Source organism: Triticum urartu, chromosome 7A (genome assembly GCF_056163025.1).
Source record: "Triticum urartu cultivar PI428250 chromosome 7A, HENAU_Tu73, whole genome shotgun sequence".
NCBI lineage: Eukaryota > Viridiplantae > Streptophyta > Magnoliopsida > Poales > Poaceae > Triticum > Triticum urartu.
In genome coordinates this window covers 498,992,090-499,013,629 of record NC_141879.1, presented here as the reverse complement: position 1 = coordinate 499,013,629, position 21,540 = coordinate 498,992,090, and the positions used below count along the sequence as shown (strand labels likewise).

General features: G+C 43.3%; 1 protein-coding gene across 1 annotated transcript; it reads left to right on the top strand.

The window, feature by feature from the left end:
• Positions 1 to 18,253: 18,253 nt before the first annotated feature.
• LOC125521460 (sodium/hydrogen exchanger (DUF1218)) lies at positions 18,254 to 20,907 on the top strand. The gene is made up of 3 exons (XM_048686509.2): positions 18,254 to 18,570; positions 20,051 to 20,253; positions 20,350 to 20,907. The coding sequence occupies exons 1-3, from the start codon at positions 18,463 to 18,465 to the stop codon at positions 20,612 to 20,614; spliced, it is 576 nt and encodes a 191-aa protein (XP_048542466.1). The 5' UTR covers positions 18,254 to 18,462; the 3' UTR covers positions 20,615 to 20,907.
• Positions 20,908 to 21,540: the final 633 nt, after the last annotated feature.

Here is a 21,540-nt window from a genome sequence, read left to right as displayed (position 1 = left end):
CATGTCATTCCATGTTGCCCGTGGAAGAAAATACAACGCGAAAAGAGGCAGTGATTATGTTTCGCCCAAAGGGGAACACGTTTCCCTATCAAAACCATGAGGCTTCTTTGAGAGAAGTTCTAGTTTTTGTAAGAGGTTTGTAATAAAGCTTGGCCCAAATTGGACAATGTTTTTACCATGACATATATGTGCCATGCCACCTTTGATGACTTTCTGGTGAGTTTAGGATTTATGGGGACTTAAAAACCGAGGTTCGAAATGTTTGAGGACGAGCCATGACACCAGTACGGTTGTAATTCGTTCCCATTCCTGGCATCGGACCTAAACATGCACCCAAGGACACATGTATAATTTTTCTAGCCATTTTGGTGAACTGGAGCATGTATTTGTAGTTCAGATTTGAATTATGGACATTAAATGCCTAGGAAACTCAATTACTGTATAAAAAGGCCAAACGAACCCTGAATAAGTTTAAATTTCAGCACAGATATCCTGTCATTCCATGTTGCCCGTAGAAGAAAATACAAGGTGGAAAGAGGCAGTGATTACGTTTCGCCCACAGGGGGGACACGTTTCCCTATCGGAACCACGAGGCTTCTTTGAGAGAAGCTCCGGTTTGTAAGAGGCTTGTAATAAAACTTGCGCCACAATGGACGAAAAAAATTCCTCGACATATAAGTGCGATGTCGTGACACCATGGCAGGTTTCATGATTTTCATCTTAGTTTTGGATTTACGGGGATTTAAAAACCGAGATTCTTCTCACGAAATGTTTCCAAATAGCACATGGTTCACTCACGAAAACCGATATTCAATGAAAACTTCATGGAAACCATATTTTAAAGTTTCATAAATATCTGGAAAAAATGTGGGATGTTAAGAAGGTGATGTTTTATTGCGACACAAAATTTCAAGTTGAAAAACATTATGAGATGTGAGCTACGAAAAAGAAAAATTCCGCCCTGAATAGTGACATTATTATTCAGCACTATTCAACACTGATTTTGTCTTTTTCATAGCTCACATATCGTAATGTGTTTCAACTTGAAATTTTGTGTGGCAATAAAACATCATCCTCTTAACATCCCGCATTTTTTTGGAACTTCAAAACATCTTTTTCTCATGGTTTTCACCGGTTTCCACCGAATGTTGGTTTTCATATGAAATCCCCCCCCCCCCGTCGCTGCGCGCGCGATCTGAGTCCCGCATTCTGACTGGCTAGAACCCAAACCCCACGGATCATACGTGTGCACCGTTGGATGCTCCCAGATCAAACGAAAACCCTGAGCCCTTTCGACAGCACATGCAGTACATGGGTAAGCACTATGCGCATGCGTCGTGTAGCTCACGCTTCCTTCTCTACTAGGTTTTCATTCAAAACAGGCTACCGTTTCTTGCCACTCCTCTCGTCGATTTCCCGCCTCTTCTCCCAGATATGCATGATGTAGATGTTCGTTTAATTCTTATAGTTCATCTCATCCAAAATCAATTAGTTTTATAAAAAAACTATTTTAAGATTCATGGAATTGTGCATAGTAAAGGTAAAAAAAGTGACAATTCATTTAGAAAAAAAGGTTTGGGCAATTAAGATATAGAAGATTCTAGAGAACAAAGGAGAAGTGCTTGTGTTTTGAGGTTTGTGCATTATGCTTAAGTTCAACCATGGAGTCTTCTAGATTGTACATGTGGCAGAATTTGGTGGAATGTAGATGATATCCAATGGACAGTAGTGCTCGAATTTTCCATCTATATACCGTCGGATTGGCTTCATCCAACAAGCAACTTTCATAGTTATTCGCACACTATATAGGTGTATAGATGTATAGATATATATAGATGTGTCCCATGCTAGACAAAATAAAGTTTGAGCGCATGCGTGGGACGACCCCCCCCCCCCTCCTGCCGCCGCCTCGAAGTTGGGAAACTGACATCATAGGTATTGAACCAGGCTTGGAGTCGGGTATGGTGTTCGGTTTGTAATGTAGTTGGCGTGGCCCATCGAAGTTGTGCATTTGGGATTTAAACACATCATACACCATCCTACCCATACATATTTTTGGGCCGCATGCAGTGTATACGGGGTCTTCTGATCGACCACGTCTCCCTTGTGCGGTTTTTTGTGACGACACGGATATCTGTGGGCTCCCTGAGTGTATATATATCATCCCTTTGACTGATAATGAGGGGTATGTGTTGGCCATGAATGGATTCCTCCTAGTTCATGTTACGGCCGGTCACCGTCAAATGTCGGTCAACCAAAGCTCGAGCTTATGCGTTGTCAGGATTCCCTCCCAGATGCTCGGATTTTTGGGTTTGGCCTACACCAAACCCTGCGTATGTATCTCATCCTTAACTACCTTGCCTTCATGGTTGTTGTCTATATCGAGAGGTAGGCACCATATCTAAATTGTACATTATTCTATATTGAAAACACACATTACCCCTTCCCAACGTACATCATTTTGGGCCGCATGCAAGAGGTGCTGGTTTTTTGGTCCCTCTCGTGCGATTTTTATGATGGTTCAATCTATTGGCCCAAGCAGTTTATCAACAACAACAACTGTCGTTTGACCAAACAAAAGATTCATTGGTCCGTCTTATGGTAGGTCATGGCGACATGCATGTATGACCAAAGTATCTATCATTACGTGCATCCGCCCCGCTGACACGAAGTGGGAGGTGGTGGGCCAAGCATCCTAGCTAGGTATGACATTATGTCATTATATACATCCTAGCTAGGTGGTTGTTAGGGTGCTTTCGGGTTTGCGAGGCAGGTGCCACCAAAGTTAAGCATTGTGTATTTAAAGTTTTAAACATCCCCAATATTCGTACATATATTTGGCCACTTCCAGGTGGTTCTTGACTTCTGGCCCCTCTCATCGATCTTCAATGATGCGCCCAACCATGGGCCCGCGGGGTCAAAGTTGTGCATTGGAATTTTGAACATCACAGACACCCTTTTCACTCATATATATTTGGGCCACATGCTGGTGTGGCTGTCTTTTGACCCTCTCTAACGTTATTTTTTGCTGCAAAGACTCTGAAGACCCTCAACGAACACGGGGTATAATATCTTAACCGTGTGCGATACAAGTGCGATGTGAATCACCACGACCGCGCAAGCGCGAGCAAATTAAGGTGGAGGTACTGGCTCAACCATGTGCGATGCAAGTGCGCTGAAATCACCACGACTGCGCAAGCGCGAGCAAATTAAGGTGGATGTACTGGCTCAACCCTGTGCGATGCAAGTGCGCTGAAATCACCATGACCGCGCAAGCACGAGCAAAGGGTGGAGGTACTGGCTAAACCGTGTGCGATGCAAGTGCGCTGAAATCACCACGATCGCGCAAGCACGAGCAAAGAGTGGAGGTACTGGCTTAACCATGTGCGATGCAAGTGCGCTATAAAACCACCACCTGTGTAAGCTAAAGGATGGTAAGTTTATTTGGAAATTAGGACGAACCGTGTGCGATAGACTAGCTAGCTAGAAATATAAAAAACAAACTACCCACCTTGAGCGTTGCAAAAATCGGCAGATCTGCGCTGCTTTTCCTTATTATCATACACGCATATTGTTATTGGACCATGTGCGATCTTGGGCACTCCCGCCCCGCATCAATTCCTTTACCCAAATTTTAGTAGCCGCCGTACTTCAACCCTCGCCCACACTCCTCCAGCACCGACCTTATAGTAAAATTGCAGTAGCCGAGGCATTTGAACCATCGCCCTCCCTTGTCCACCACCATCTCCACCCACCATTACTAAAATTTTCAGTAGCCGCAGTGCATCCTCAAACACCCCCCCCCCTCCATAGTCCCCCACCCGCCCCCTCCCCCCCTCGAACCCTAGCTCTAGATAATAAAGTTCAGGTTACCCAGCGATTCCCATATCGTCGCCCCACTCCCCTGAGTTTTTAGATGAGGCCTGTGGTGTCCCTCCTCGCCAGATCCACATCCCCTGCTCCAGAATGCAGGCTAAGCTCGACCACGTATCACGGGGAGCCCGACGAGCGTTCAGCCAAGAAGAGGTTTATCATGGCCTCTCCGGCGGACGTTGGTGAGGTGGACGCCATTCGCCTCGACCTGTCGATCCCGGAGCAACACGTTGTCGCAGAAGTCGGCGAAGACGTTGACTACATTGCCATGTCGAAGGCTTCATCTCAGTGGGCTAGCGTATTACTGTATCTCGGGAAAGCTGGCTACGACGTCAAGCTCGTCCACACCGACGGCTTCACGTGGGCCATGTCACAGGTTAAGTGGTCCATCCCCAACCCCTCTGGTTCAACCACCGTCGATCTCTTCAACGGCCCTGCCGCTGATCTCCTCCGTCAAGCGGTCAAGGATTTGCGAGCTTTATATGCCATCGAGCCCATTTTGTCACTTCTGAAGGACGCGTTCTACGGCGGCGGCTTGGGATCCTCAATTGCCAAGTTAGATCTCATCGACCACGACCATGACCTCGAGGAGGGCACCCACGAAGGTTCTTCCAAGGTGAAACAACCCATCTGTGACATCAAAGAGTGCACCATGGGTCTTTGCTCTTCCAACTGGAAGGATCCTGTCCATGAAATGTGAGGCAACATTCTATCAGCAAATCTTACCTTTCCTAGCTTGCCAACCCGTACCCTTTGTTGTAGTAGCATTTATCGTGCAGTGCACTAACTGTGCCATGTTTAATTATTTCAGTTATGCAAAAATGTATTGTTCAATAGGTCTATGTGATGTTTAAGTATGAATTTTCCACTTTAGTTTCACGAATGGCTATATTTGGTTGTCTATAGTGAGTAGATGCCTTGTTTATCTGTATTTGGTTGTTAGGTTGGTTGGAGTGAGCATTTTTTCAGTTATCAAGCAGATGTCTTGTTTATTTGTATTTGGTTCTTAGTTTGGTTACAGTGAGTATTTGTCCAGTTATCAAGCAGATGCCTTGTTTATCTGTATTTGGTTGTTAGCTTGCTTTTTTTAGCATTTGTCCAGTTATCAAGCAGATGCCTTGTTTATCTGTATTTGGTTGTTAGGTTGCTTTTTTAGCATTTGTCCAGTTATCAAGCAGATGCCTTGTTTATTTGTATTTGGTTGTTAGCTTGCTTTTTTTAGCATTTGTCCAGTTATCAAGCAGATGCCTTGTTTATCTTTATCTGCTTGTTAGGTTGGTTGAAGTGAGCATTTGTCCAGTTTTCAAGCATATGCCCTGTTTATCTGTATTTGCTTGTTAGGTTGGTTGCAGTGAGACTCTGTCCAGTTTTCAATGGCTATATTTGGTTGTTATACTGGTCATTTATGCCTTGTTTATTTCAGTCATTCACAATGTGGTGTTCATTATGTGCAAGTCAGAACTGTGCCGCTCGACTACATCAATGCCAGTTTGAACGGCTATATTTGGTTCCAGTTATTCTTGGTGTAGTTAACACATGCCCTTTATTTCAGTTTTACACATTTATCAGTGTGATGTTTAAGCATTACCTACGTTCTATTCATTTTCAACAATACCGGTTCGAATTGCAATATTTGATGGCTGTTAAGCCTGCTGTCGGTAACATTGCCTTCCGATTTATATCTGCTTTAACAGCATGCTGAAACCAACACATTCAAGCTATCATTTGGAAATGATGTTGTTTACCTTTGCTATATTTGTTTGATGTTAAGATTGTTGTACTTATCATGCCTTCCCACTACTTATGCAGGACAACAACGGGAGTGGCCACCATTTTCCGTCGAGGTTAGCTTCATCCCTCGGCTTGTACTCCCCCCTCGTTTCATAATGTAGTGCATAGAGATCTAGGCCTGGACACTAGTTAGCTTCTAATATTGACTTATTGCTTGTAGGTACATATGCCCTTGGCAAGGATCCACGCATCGACCCTTTTTGCGTATGGGGCAATGAGATATTGATGAACAAGCATCAAGTGAGGAAACTGATAAGGATTATTAGCAAAAAGATACGAATGGTGGCAAGAAAATTATTTGTTTATGCTCTATCCAACACAACAGTGAGTTGTAGGATGGTAACTACAAACTCTGCAACCTTCTCTTTTTACTGCCCATAATGAGTTGTTAGACACCAATGTCTGAATCTTTTTCGTTCACAGTGGTTCCCGAAGCAGTTCACTCAAGATTACCTCGCAAAGTAAATGATTAGTGGACACGCAATGAAGGTTAAAGTATTTCATCCAGACTACAATGAGCATCGAGAAGTCCTAATGAAGACAGTGAAGGATGGACGGGCAGCCATCACAAGGGGTTGGCCTAGAGTCATGCGCGCCTTATGCATGGAGGAGGGCACAATATGGGCATTTTTCTTCACCTTCTCAAGCAACTAGAATGTCTTTTGCCTCTCTCTTAAAGTCTTTAGTACAACTGTGGTTCACCACTCTTTACATGGTGCTTTTGTAGTTCTTCAGTATATGTACTTGTGCATCGAATTATGGATTCGTGGTTGAACCTATATTTGTAATAAACATGGTTGGATATGAAATAAGTGATTGCCTAATTTCAAATTCAAAACATGTTATATTTAAATTAGGAACTAATTGGATTAATTATGGATTAATTAGGGATTACACTGCACATGGTTTGCGAAAGCGAAACATGTGTGATATACATGGAGATCAGAAACGTTTCTAGGATCCACTACGTGTGCGATCAATCTCCACTGCACACACGGCTTTCTCTTGAAAACTGTTTGCGTTAGGCCACCTTGCGCAAACGTTACCACATAAAAAGTGTATGTGATGGAAAGCCTTTGCCACATAGTTTCTTCTATGCACCGTGTGTGATAGATTCAATAACGCAAATGGTTTACCGGGAAAATTGTATGTGATGTACCTGTGAATGGAAACGTTTTCCTTGGAGTGACTGTGTGGGATGTACATACGAACGGAAACTTTTAGCGGGGACTGACTGTGTGGGACGTACTTGCGACCGAAAACAATTTCGCCGTATAATTGTATTTTTTTAGCTCTACTGTACGTATTTCCGTATTTGAGCCCTCGCCGGTCGCACACGTTCTCATTTTGCCGAGCCTGCGTGCCAGGAGGGCATATCCCCGACGTTTTCTGGGTCATGTGCGAAGGACCCCCCCCCCTATCGCCCACACTCACTTGGCGACGGTTCCAAATGCCGTCGCGGAAAGGGTTAAAAACCGTTTGTTTAGGACCGACGTGCACCAGTGACATGATTGTTTGTTGGGATGCCTGAGTATTGATGTCTTTATGTCAAATTATAGACTATTGCTTTGAATCACTCATGTCTTAATATTCATGCCATGATTAGATATATTATCAAGTTTATGCTAGGTAGCATTCCAGATCAAAAATTATCTTTTTTATCATTTACCTGCTCGAGGACGAGCAGGAATTAAGCTTTGGGATGCTGATACGTCTTCGTCGTATCTATAATTTTTTATTGTTTCATGCCAATATTATACCACTTTCACATACTTTTGGCAACTTTTTATATGATTTATTGAACTAACCTATTGATCCAGTGCCCAGTGTCAGTTCCTGTTTTCTGCATGTTTTTTGTATCGCGGAGTATCCATATCAAATGAAGTCCAAATGCAATAAAAATATGGAGATTTATTTTGGAATATTTGTGATTTTTGGGAGTTGGAATCACCGCAAATGAAGGCCCACACAGGGCACGATACACCAGCGCACGGGCCAGGAGCCTTGCGCGTGGTGGTGGGTTGTACCCACCTTGTACGTCGGTTGGAGCTGTACTTAGGGTGCAAGGAAGCTTATATCAGAAAAAATCGTGTTAAAATCTCAGCGCAATCAGAGTTACGAATCTTTGGGAATATAAGAAACGGTTTTCGGCCAGATCTGGGGGACGCAAAACAGAAGAGAACGGAGAGGGAGATCCAATCTCGGAGGGGCTCTCGCCCCTCCCATGCCATGGAGACCAAGGACCAGAGGGGAAACCCTTCTCCCACCTAGGGAGGAGGCCAAGGAAGAAGAATAAGGAGGGGGGCTCTCTCCCCCTCGCTTCCGATGGCACCGGAGTGCCACCGGGGCAACGATCAGGACGGCGATCTACATCAACAATCTTGCTACCGTCAACACCAACTTTCTCCCCCTCTTTGCAGGGTGTAACACCTCTTCTCCCCGTTGTAATCTCTACTTAAACATGGTGCTCAACTCCATATATTATTTCCCAATGATCTATGGTTATCCTATGATGTTTGAGTAGATCTGTTTTGTCCTATGGGTTAATCGTGATCTTGGTTGGTATGATTGTATATTTTATTTATGGTGCTGTCCTACGGTGCCCTTCGTCTCACGCAAACGTGAGGGGCCCTCGCTGTAGGGTGTTGCAATATGTTCATGGTTTTCTTATTGTCAATGTTGCAAGAGTGACAGAAACTTAAACACGGATAGGTAGGCTATGGCATATGGGAGTAAAGAGGACTTGATACTTAATGCTATGGTTGGGTTTCATGACCTTAATGATCTTTAGTAGTTGTGGATGCTTGCTAGAGTTCCAATCATAAGTGCATATGATCCAAGTAGATAAAGTATGTTAGCTCATGCCTCTCCCTCATATAAAATTAAAAGAATGATTACCGGTACTTGTTATCGATTGCCTAGGGACAAATAACTTTCTTGTTGACAAAAGCTCTCTACTAAAACTAACTTAGTTATGTCTTTAGCTAAACAGCCCCTAGATTTTATTTACGTGCTCTTTATTACCTTGCAAACCTATCCTATCGCACCTACAAAGTACTTCTAGTTTCATACTTGTTTCCGATAAAGCAAACATCAAGTGTGCGTAGAGTTGTATCAGTGGTCGATAGAACTTGAGGGAATATTTGTTCTACCTTTAGCTCCTCGTTGGGTTCGACACTCTTATTTATCAAAAAAGGCTACAAACGATCCCCTATACGTGTGGGTTATCACACTCACGCTAGCACCTATGTCACATAAACCATGATAACAGTGATATCCTATTTTGACTGAGATAACAAGCATGCCAACAACAAGTCTATGTTTATCTTTTTCATCGGGTTTGGCAATTCTAGCAGCTTCATCACAAAAGTAAATAACATGCCCATCTATATTTTCTACCAGGAGATCTTTAACCATAGCGACACACTAGGTTCTACTTTGATTTGTTCAGCAGGTTTAGGTGCTCTAATATAGCTTTTATTGACTACGATTGAGAACATGTTCCTTTATCCTAACAGGAAAAGGTGGTTTTTCGATATAAGCAGTAGGAACAACTGGGCCAACATTATAAATGATAGTTTCATCTTTAACCATAACCAGTTCTTTAATTTCTTCTTTAATAGGTGGGTGATATATAAACCACTTCTCTTTAGGGAAACCAACATAAGTAGCAAATTATTCACAAAAGGAGGCTACTATCTCAGAGTCAAGTCCATATTTAGTGCTAAACTTTTGAAAAGCATTAGTATTCATAAAAGATTTAACACAATCAAACTTAAGCTTAATACTAACTTTTTACCTTCGCTGAGTTCCCAATCTTCAGAGTTACATTTAATTCTTTCTAAAAGATCCCACCTGAATTCAATAGTCCTCTTCATAAAAGAACTGGTACAAGAAGTATCGAGCATGGATTGATCATCACGAGAAAGTCGAGCATAAAAATTATGAATGATAATTTCTCTTGAGAGCTCATGATTGGGGCATGAATATAACATTGATTTAAGCGTCCCCCAAGCTAGAGCGATACTTTCTCCCTCACGAGGCCACAAATTATATATGTAATTCCAATCATGATGAACTAGATGCATAGGATAAATTTTTTGGTAAAATTCCAATTTCAATCGATTCCAATTCCAAGATCCAATATCATCGCATAGCCTATACCATGCCAATGCTTTTCCCTTCAAATATAAAGGGAAAACCTTCTTCTTAGCTTCATCTCCGGGTAAACTTGCAAGCTTAAATAATCCACAAATTTCATCCACATATATCAAGTGCATATGAGGATGTTCAGTTCCGTCTCCTGCATAAGGATTAGCTAACAGTTGTTCTATCATACCCGAAGGAATTTCATAACCAATATTTTTCAGTAGGTGCAGAAGGTTGAGAGGCAACTAATTGTGGTTCCGGTCGAGGTGAAGATACCCCGAACAAACCCCTCAAAGGATTGTTCTCCATAGTAACAAGTGACAATAAATTTCAGCACGTAGTAATAATTTTTCCTTACCGATTTCCACTTATCAAGAGCGCTTCACTCCCTGGCAACGGTGTCAGAAAAGAACCTTGATGACCCACAAGTATAGGGGATCAATCATAGTCCTTTCGATAAGTAAGAGTGTCGAACCTAATGAGGAGCCGAACAAAATAACAAGTAATTTTCAGCAAGGTATTCTCTGCAAGCAACTAAATTATAAGTAACGAGTAGTTTGATAGCAAGATAATTTGTAACGAGCAAGTAACGGCAATGGTAACAAAAGTGCAGCAAGGTAGCCCAATCCTTTTGAGGCAAACGACAGACCAAAACGGTCTCTTATGGTAAGCAAAGCGTTCTTGAGGGTACACAGGAATTTCATCTAATCACTTTCATCATGTTGGTTTGATTCATGTTCGCTACTTTGATAATTTGATATGTGGGTGGCGCTGTGCTTAGGTGCTATTCTTACTTGAACAAACCTCCTACTTATGATTAACCCCCTCGCAAGCATCCGCAACTACCAGAAAAGTATTAAGATAAAATCTAACCATAGCATTAAACTTTTGGATCCAAATCAGTCCCTTATGAAGTAGCGCATAAACTAGGGTTTAAGCTTCTGTCACTCCCGAAACCCATCATATAATAACTACTCCATAATGCATTCCCTAGGCCCTAATAAGGTGAAGTGCCATGTAGTCGATGTTCACATGACACCACTAAGGGAATCACAACATACATACCATCAAAATATCGAACACATATCAAGTTCACATGATTACTTGCAACAAGATTTCTCACGTGACCTCAAGAACAAAAGTAACTGCTCACAAATGATAATCATGCTCAAGATCAGAGGGGTATTAAATAGCATAATGGATCTGAACATATAATATTACACCAAATAAACCATATAGTAATCAACTACAAGATGTAATCAACACTACTAGTCACCCACAAGCACCAATCTAAGGTTCTGGTACAAAGATTGAACACAAGAGATGAACTAGGGTTTGAGAGGAGATGGTGTTGTTGAAGATGTTGATGGAGATTGCCCTCCCCAAGATGGGACAGTTGTTGGTGATGATGATAACGATGATTTCCCCCTCCGGGGGGAAGTTTCCCCGGCGGAATCGCTCCACCGGAGGGCAAAAGTGCTCCTGTCCAAGTTTCGCCTCGAGATGGCGACGCTTCATCCCGAAAGTCCTCCCTTTATTTTTTTTCTAGGTAAAAATGACTTATATACCAGAAGAGGGGCACCGAAGGTGGGGTGAGGAGGGCACAACCCACCAGGGCACGCCCAGGTGGGTTGTGCCCACCTGGTGGTTATTTGCTCCAAAAATTCTTATATATTCAATAAAAAATCTCCGTGAAGTTTCAGCTCATTTGGAGTTGTGAAGAATAGGTGGCCTGATGTAGCTTTTTCAGGTCCAGAATTCCGGCTGTCGGTATTCTCCCTCTTTGTGTGAACCTTGCATATTATGAGAGAAAAGGTATTAGAATTACTCCAAAAAGCATTATTATGCATAAAAACATTATAAATAATAGTAGGTAATCATGATGCAAAGTGGATGTATCAATTTTCTCTCAAACCACCTGTATGGTTAGGAGGCGAGGAAGGTATTCATACAACACTCACGGTGCAATATTGAAGTCTTCCTCAAGAGGACGAAGGATGGACGGTCAATCATCCACATGCACTGGCCTAAAGTTGCAAGGACCTTTAACATCGATGAAGGCTCAATATTCCCCTTCCGCTTCAGCAGTTTTCCAGATGAGGTTCATCTGTCTATCTACCATCTATGATGCTAATTTTCAAAGGTTATAGATGTTGAATGTGAAACTTGGTGCTGGTGTAGTTGTGTAATGGGGTAGCTAGCTATATGCCTATATGGTGTAATTGAGTGCTGAAGCTATATGATGTTCTACTCTGATGTATTTCAATTATGAAATCCTGGTTCCGTAATACAAAAATGAAATATATTGTGTGCTTAATATGAAATTTCACTTTGATTAATAAATGGATTATCAATACTAGGCCAATTAGCCTGTGTATTGGGTTTTTCTATTGCAAATGGTTATTGAGACAACACCGTGGGCGATGACCTCAGACAACCCACATAGTTTCTAGGAAGAAGACATGTTGGATCAATGAACAATCACACACGACTTTCTCTTGAAAATTGTTTGCGTTAGGCCACCTTGCGCAAATGTTTTCCACATAAAAAGTGTGTGTGATGGACAGCCTATGCCACATGGTTTCTTCTATGCACCGTGCATGATGCATTCAATAACACAAATGATAAATTGTTAATATTGTCTGCAATGGCAATGCTATCACAAGTGATTTGATGGGGAAATTGTGTGTGATGTATGTGTGAATGGAAATGTTTGTTTGGGGTTCATCGTGTGGGATGTACATACAAACGGAAATGTTCTTCTTGGATTGAATGTGTGGGATGTACATAAGAACGGAAACGTATTCCTTGGATTAACTGTGTGGGATGTACATACGAAGGGAAACATTTCTATGGGATTCACTATGTGGGATGTACTTACGAACGAAAACGATTGGGCATGTATAATTGTATGTGATGGCTAGCCCGATCGCACACGAGCTCATTTTGCCTAGTGTGTGTGACCGGAGGGCCTATCCCCGACGGTTTCTGGGTTGTGTGAGAAGGACCCCCTACCGCCCACACAAGCAGGGCTATAGTTTAAAATGCTGTCACGAAAAGGGTTAAAAACCGTTTGTATAGCAGCTCGTTATACCAGTGATGTGCGGTATTTACATGTCGTTCTAAGTAAATTTGCATGTGCCAACTCTAATAATTCAAAAAAATCTGTTTTGTGTGCCCGTACTGCTCATGAAGCGGCAAGGTGGCCAATATTTTCCATGGTAGGTGTGTTATTCTCACGACGAGTGTTTATTCACTTGTCATTACACGAGAAAGTGGCAAGGTAATAGGGATGCCCGGTCCTGAAATGAAAAAATAATAATAATAAATTCATTGGAAAGTGTTGGTATGGAAGGCACCCGTGGATACAGCTAGCCATGGATTGTGAAAGAATGGTGGGAAGAAAATAAACTTTATTTTCTGTTTGGGATCCGCCTATAATGTGTCTAGCATGGAAGATATTGGGAATTCTCAGTCGTTTTCGTTGATAGGAAAAGCATGCCTATCTCAAAAACAATTTTATCTCTATTTTAACTTTGAGCTCTAGCACCTTTGTAAATCTCTGCTTCCCTCTGCGAAGGACCTGTCTATTTACTTTTATGCAATTTTTGTTTTTTTTATTTTCCATCTTCTCTTACAAAGCACCAACTAGAGAGCATTGTTGTCATACTTGTGCATTGGATGTAGCTAATGTTGAGTGTGTTTCATGAATGGATCAATGACTGAGCATAATTGGCTAGAGATAACTTTCTTTAGCGTTGATATTTTGAAGGACATGGTTGCTTGTTGGTATACTTGAGTATTTATATTTTCATGTCAAACTATAGACTATTGCTGTGAATCACTCAAGTCCAAATATCCATGCTACAAAAGAAAAGATTATATGATGAATGTGATAGGTAGCATTCCACATCAAAAAATCTATTTTTATCATTTACCCTACTCGAGGATGAGCAGGAATTAAGCTTGGGGATGCTTGATATGTCTCCAACGTATCTATAATTTTTGATTGTTCCATGCTATTATAGTATCAATCTTGGATGTTTTATATGTCATTATATATCATTTTTGGGGACTAACCTATTAACTTAGTGTTGGTGTCAGTTGCTATTTTTTGCATGCTTTTGGCTTTTCGGGAAATGAATATCAAAAAGAGTCCAAATGGAGAACTTTGGATTAATTTTTTTTGGACCAGAAGAGACCCCATAAGGTTCGGGGGAAGACCGAAAGAGCCATGAGGAAGCGACAAGCCCTAGGGGGCACTCCAGGGGGGCGCCCCTAGTCTTGTGGGCCCCTCGTGGAACCTCCAACCCTAATTCCACCTCTATAAATACTCCAGTATTCACCTGACATTAGAGAGACACCCGAAATACTTTTTCTGCCGCCGCAAGTTCCAGAACCACGAGATCCCATCTGGAGGCCGTCTTCGGTACTCTGCGGGAGGGGGAATCTATCACGGAGGGGCTCTACATCAACCTTACTGTCCTCCCAATGATGCATGAGTAGTTTACCGCAGACCTACGGGTCCATAGTTAATAGCTAGATGGCTTCTTCTCTCTCTTTGATCCTCAATGCAATGTTCTCCTTGATGTTCTTGGAGATCTATTTGATTTAATAACTTTTTGCGATGTGTTTGTTGCAATCCGATGAATTGTGAGTTTATGATCAGATCTATCCATGAATATTATTTGAGTTTTCTCCAAACTCTTTTATGCATGATTACTATAGCTTCATATTTCTCTTCGATCTATTGATTTGGTTTGGCCAACTAGATTGATTTATCTTCAATGGGAGAGGTGCTTTGTAATGGGTTTGATCTTGTCGTGCTCAATCCCAGTGGCAGAAGGGGACATGACACGTATTGTATCATTGCTATTAAGGATAAAAATATGGGGTTTATTCATATGTGAGTTTACTTTGTCTACATCATGTCATCTTGCTTAAGGCGTTACTCTGTTCTTTATGAACTTAGTACTCTAGATGCATGCTGGATAGCGATCGATGTGTGGAGTAATAGTAGTAGATGCAGAATCATTTTGGTCTACTTTTCTCGGACGTGATGCCTATATATGATCATTGCCTTGGATATCGTCATAATTATTTGCTTTTCTATCAATTGCCCAACAGTAAATTGTTTACTCACCATATGATATTTTCAAGAGAGAAGCCTCTAGTGAAAATTATGGCCCCGGGTCTACTTTTATCATATATTAAAACCAAAAATACATTGCCGTGTTTTTTCCTTTGTTTATTTCATTTTATATTTTTGTTTGATCTGTCTATCTATCACCATAGACCATACAGTTTAATCTTGCTCGTAACCGTCGATGGATTGACAACCCCTTTTTCGCATTGAGTTGCAATGATTTGTTGTTTGTGTGCAGGTGCTGCTAACGAAGTGTTGTTTGGTTCTCTTATTGGATCGATAATCTTGGTTCTTAACTGATGGAAATACTTATCTCTATTGTACTGCATCATCCTCTCCTCTTTCGGGAAATCCCAACGCAGTTCAGAAGTAGCATGCGGCCTCCGATGAAGGTGGCGGTGAGGCTTGGCAGCCCTGTCTCATCGTAGGGAGCTCCGAAAGTCGGGGGCGGCCCGGGGTGAAGATGGCGACGCGGATCTTGCCGGTGGATGGCGCCGCGAGAGCTGGTTGTCCCTTCCGACCATGTGGGCGGCAAAGGCCCTTCGTGGCTGCGAGAGGATCCGGTGGCTCGGCCGGATCTGGATCCTGGCCCCCTTCCCTTGTTGCAGCCCATTCGACCGGATCTGGCTATTGGGTGTGGGCTGGCGGGAGCTCCGAATCGGGGGAAACCCCTGGTCTACTTCGCGTCGGCGCCCCTGCGCTGGTCCCCTCTTATGGGCGCGTTGAGCATCTGGATCCTGCCACCCCTCTTCCTTCCCCGTGCTCCCAGGTGAAAACCTTGGCCTTTTGGGCCGAACGACGACGGCATTTCAGTGGCATGGTCCTCCTTGGAGGCGTCATTCTAGGGTTGGGCGAAGGTGGCGGCTGTGGTGTTTGGTGGGTGGTGGCAGCGATGGTGCGTTGCTCTCTTGGCCGTCGGTGGCGTGGGAGGCGAGTTGGCTGGCCCGCAATCCTTTAACGGATTCTGTCTGGTGCCCTCGTGGGTCGTTGGCCGGTGTAAGACGTCCTCGTGTAGTGGCACGGCATGGACGAAGAGGTGACTGTGATCTCTCTCCAACATTGGCTCCCTTAGGTCGACGACGGAGTCGAATGTTTCTTCATGCGGTTCAGCCTCTCCCATCTGCGTCCTTTGGTGTGTCCGGTTGGCCTCTGCTCTGCTGTTCTTGCTGCATTGGGCGTTCCGGTGGCTTGACTCTGTTTCCATAGTGTGGGCATTGGCATTTGTCTGTGTGCTACATGTAGCTCCTGGTCTCAAGCACGACCTACCTGTATCTTTCAGTTTTTTGTCAAGCTTTGGCCTTGTAATCGTAATCAGCTCCTATGTATCCTAGCCGGTTGATGGCTTCATTAATTTGAAATCGAGCTTCGTGCCTTTTCTCTAAAACGGAGGAGGACAACACCAAAAATATTCTATCTCACGGTGTCTCATTGGAGAAAAAACAATCCTAGAGGCGGAAGCAGTCAAAGCCGAAGCAAAGAAGTACGCCTTCAAAGAAGGCAACTTCGACGATAGCCATTCCGCCCTCGCGCGGGAAGACAAGGAGCAGGATGCCACTGAGAAGATCGCAACCTATGTTGTCTAGTCAGACAAAGAGATGATCCTAGCGACAGAGGCATGGAGAGCCGAGGAGGAAGCAGAGGAGCACACATTCAACAAAGCCAACACGGAGGAGCTACCGGAGATAATGTCCGCTATGGGCATGGCCACCAAAGACCCTCTCGTGTGGCTAACAGAAGTGACCGAGGAATTCACCTACCCAAGCCGCCCGTGCAAAAAGGAGTAGGTAGGAGTTTTCATATTAATTCTCTATATTTAAATGTCTGCCGCTAGAAATATGTAATACCAACTCTTGTGGATCACTACTTGTATTACTTGAATCTGCAATCCAAGCCTGTCATGATTTTCAACATGATGATTGTCGTCCCCATGTTTGAGTAATTACCCTGTTAATTTAATTGACCAATACATGACAATAGGTAAGGGGCCCAACGGTACGATGAACAGAAACCATTTTGTGTTGCTTAATTGGCTTCATGACTTCATATGTTGGGTTCTTTATGATGCACGCTACGAAACCATGTTGTGTTGCTTAATTGGCTGTGTTTATTTTTCGAAATGTTCTACCATGGAGAGCTATATATTAGTGATGCACGTCATCTAAGATAACATCTCATAACATACAACTAGATATTCTGATTTATGTCTAGTGATTTGGCACACTTGAGTACATAGAAATAAACATTAGGAAAATACAGTGCACCAGTCAAACAGTGCATCCATAAGTCTCAACAAAGTAATATTTCATCGCATAGAGAATTAATATGTCCAATGAATAGGTATTACAAACTGAACAAGCCAGTAAAATGATATATAGCCACAACAAAAACATCAACGATGAGATTTAACAAGTATATCACTTTAAAGATCTCTTCAAATACAAACAGCTACGGACAAGAAATACAAGAACAACAAACCTTGTTAGCAAAATTTTCGGATACAACTCTACTACTATTGTTGCTATCATGACGCACTTCAGTCGATGGGAATAACAACAACCGGAAGAAATCTTGCTTGAGGATGGTTGTTCTTGTAAGACGAGAGGGGACTAGAAGAAGATACAACAAGGAACAAGAAGAGCATAAGGAATGATCGGAATGAATCGTTTTGCTCACCTCCAGTGGCGGAGACAGGGGTGCCAGCAGGGGCCCTGGCCCCCCTAACATCCAAGATTTGTTGATAATTTGGTTGTGAACAGCGTAAATTTAGTCATTAGTTGCTGCTAAATGCCTCTCTTTCAATGGTTTGGCCCTCCCCAATCTGATTCACCATCACTTGGCCCCCTCGATCGATTTTTTCTGGCTCCGCCACTGCTCACCTCTGCTACTTGTCTATGTTAGATTTAGTAAACTCATGTTAGACTACCTTACATGGCCCCATAAGGACAGGTATACCGACTCGATTTACAGTTGCATTATACCCAGATATACAAGACCAAAAGGCTATATGTGAAAACGATTTTTCAAATCTTGATTCAGACCGATCCTCAAAAAAAAAATCTTGATTCAGACCAACAGCCCATAATTTACACGTCATCGCCCTTGTGCGTGCTACAAATTCACTCCCGACCGATCAAGCAGCTCCATGATTGGTGAAGGGTAGTATCGTCATTTCGAGTGAGCGTCCCAAACCCCAAACCGGTGGCACGAAAAGACGAGGTGTGGGCTCCCTCCCTCCCCAAGACCAGACCCCTGTCTCTTTATTTGTTCGATTCCCACTCCACTCGGCGGATTCCTCGCAGTTTCCTTCTCTCCTTTGCGGACGTGGGCCCGCCAGACCGCCCCTTTCATCAGTCCTCCACTCCCCGCTCCTCTTCACACTCACACTCACTCACTCACACTTCGCCTTCTTTCCCCATCCCCAGGCGGCGGCGGCCCCCTCGTTCCCACTCTCACTCTCACAGCATCCGGGCTCCAGAGCGGGGAGACGCTAGAGCGAACGGGAGATGGGGGAGACGAGGAGCTGGAGCTCTCTGCTGGTGCACATTCTGGTGATCGCCCTCTGCCTCACCGCCTTCGGCTTCGCCATCGCCGCCGAGCGCCGCCGCAGCACGGTACTGTACGCGTCCTTCTCTCTTCCTGCAAGTGCCCCCGGCCGCCGCGCGTCTCTGGATCGGAGGGATCCCGAGAGCCCGGGCGTAGATCATCTGCGATTCTGTCTGAACCACCGAGGGTTCTTGCGTAGGGCATTCCTGCCGTCGGTTGGTTGGTGGAGAAAAGTTCGATTAGATTTTGTTTGAGCACATATCTATCTGGGTTTGGCGATAGATGGGGTGTATCGGAAGCGGGCGAGCCCAGCCCAGATTTGTCGATATAGTCATTAAAAACTGCTGTTTATTTCTTTTGAAAAAAAATCAAGTTTCTCATCCAGCATGAGTTACTAGTATTTGCTCGGCTACGAGCGTTCAGGTTCAACCGTTCACTGCTCCGGTGAGAAACGCAGGAAATTCTAAGCTATACTTACTGTTTGGGTGATGTGGATTGGATTGCTTTGGGAACTTTTTGTACGTACTTGTATTTCGTTCAGGCTGTAAAGATTTGAACCCAAATCGTCCCATCTCTAAACAAGTTTAGTTTGTATATATTTGGCGTCTTTGATTTCCAGTAACGCGATAATAGGGAACATTTAGGTGCAATATCATGCCCACTTGAATTCTGCATGATTGAATTTGCACCAAAAGTTGTTCGATTGCGGCCTCGGAAAAATAAAGGAACCTAGTGAATTCAGAGATCTTTCACAAGCTGAATGTAATCCGGGTGTTTGATCATTTTAAATGATCTTTGTTCTAAAAAAAAGGAACCTGCCCAAAAGGGTCGAGGTAATTGGAAAATTCTTATGACTGTAGTGCAAATGAATCAGTTGGAAAAAATCATGTGGGATGCAAACCTGCAAATCAAACAGCTCACTGTCCACGTAGGAAGAACTCTACCCATCTCATCCTTAATGTTAATCTAGAAGGTAGTAGTCAATCTGCTCATCTCAGCTACAATCATTGGTTGAAACATAGATTCTTCTGTATTGAAATGAAGTGTATATATTAGCCGAGGCTTTGTGAGGTCTAGTCCACCATATTCAAGGGCATCTACCTTAAGAAGATTTCTTATTTGGCCCATGGAGGAGCTAATCCGTGGATCATGGTGGAGAGGAAACGGGCTGGACTTGAATGGCAGATTGATCTTCCGCTACCGCAGTGGCATGACAGATACTTTCTGTACATATAATCAGCTGATAATCTTATCAGTAGTAGTTAACTTTGAACAGTTTTTTTTTTTCATTTGGTGATACCAAATAGTCGAAGTGTTTCTGTTTTTATTTACATGTCAATTCTTCTTATCGACAACCGATAACCATTGGCAGCTAACTATGTCAGTTACAGCAAAAGTTTCAATTATTTTTAGCAAGCTTTATGCGAGGTAAATGACCTGGATGTTTGGTTGCAGCATCCTGGTCTATTTCGCCCTTGATTAGATTCTGCCTGTTCTATACTTCTGCTGGTCATGAATAACTTATCACTTACTTTCTTGTCACAACAGGGTTCGATAGTCACAGACATCAACAACTCCACATATTGCACTTATGACTCCGATATTTCTACCGGCTATGGTGTCGGCGCCTTCCTGTTTCTCCTCTCGGGCCAATCACTCCTTATGGGAGTTACAAAGTGCATGTGCTTTGGCCAACCGCTCGCACCTGGTGGAAGCAGAGCCTGGTCCATTATCTACTTTGTTTCTTCATGGTAATTCCTATGCCCACAGCAAACAATTCTTTTCTTTCACTGCCCAAGTTATGTTACCCTTTAATATGTAACGAGCATTTACGTGCAAATCATCAGGATCACATTCATAATCGCCGAGTCCTGCCTGATCGCCGGGGCGACAAAGAACGCGTACCACACCAAGTACAGGCACATGATATACGCAGGGAGCTGGACCTGCGACTCGCTCCGGAAAGGGGTGTTCATCTCGGGGGCGGTCTTTGTGGTGCTCACCATGACCCTGAACGTGTACTTCTACATGTACTACACGAAATCGACGCGCCAGGCCGCCAAAAAGACCAACAAGGCCACCGCCAATGTCGGCATGGCTGGCTACGCATGACGAGGGAGAAGGGACTCTGCTTTGATGGAACTTGCTTGTGTGCTGGATTTAGTTAGATATTCTGGAGCAGAACGTAGTAGTTTCTGGAAAATGTAGCGTGTGGTATGGCTCTCTATGATCAGATCAGATGTGTTTGTTCAGGCCTAGTTCTCGTCTTGCCTGATCTACAGAATATTTGATGTCTAAGACAGCGGCATTGTGATGCTCCTAGATCCAAGTTGTGAGCGTGAGCATGATCATATGAGAGGGGTGAACCGGATGGTCCACTGCCAACAGGCTAAGATTTATTTTTATTTTTTGAGAAACGTGATACAGACACCCGCTACTATGAACACATGCACGCTCGCCCAACCCGTGTGAGCATGTCCGAGAGACTGATCCGAAGGGTATTAAGATTGACACGTCCGAGAGACTGATCTGAAGGGTATTAAGATTGACAAAGTCATCATGGGCGTCCCACTATTAGCGAAAACATCGTCTTCTACTGAGAAAACATTCTGTCTTTACTAGACACATAAATGCCAAACATATAGTTTGATACCTCATGAGCTGAAAGTACAACCATCCTCCTACGACCCCACGGGGTTGGTTCTGACAAAGTAAGAAGTCGACCCCAACAACGGGCGTCCTGGTCATGGTTTTGATCCATGAAATGATGAATGGGAGCTCGGGCCACAATGTCGGCGAAGAAGGGCAACTAGTAACCTGTCTTGTTAGCTTTGCTAGGGCAGGATAGTATATCCCACATGATGGAGTAATAATAGATAACCATGGATTTGTTGAAATTTACAAAGCCTACTTACGCATGACAGTTAAATTGAATTGTAAGGACGACAGATTTTGCAGTTTTTTAATAACACAGACATTAGCTTTGTCTCATTCATTAATTAAGAAGAGAATAAAGTTTGTGTTACAAAGACCCCCTT

Excerpts from the sequence above, each read along its gene's own strand:
- LOC125521460 (XM_048686509.2), top strand. The coding sequence starts at position 18,463 with ATGGGGGAGACGAGGAGCTGGAGCTCTCTGCTGGTGCACATTCTGGTG. Across the intron at positions 18,571-20,050 it reads CCGAGCGCCGCCGCAGCACG|GGTTCGATAGTCACAGACAT; the intron begins GTACTGTACGCG and ends TTGTCACAACAG. Across the intron at positions 20,254-20,349 it reads ATCTACTTTGTTTCTTCATG|GATCACATTCATAATCGCCG; the intron begins GTAATTCCTATG and ends GCAAATCATCAG.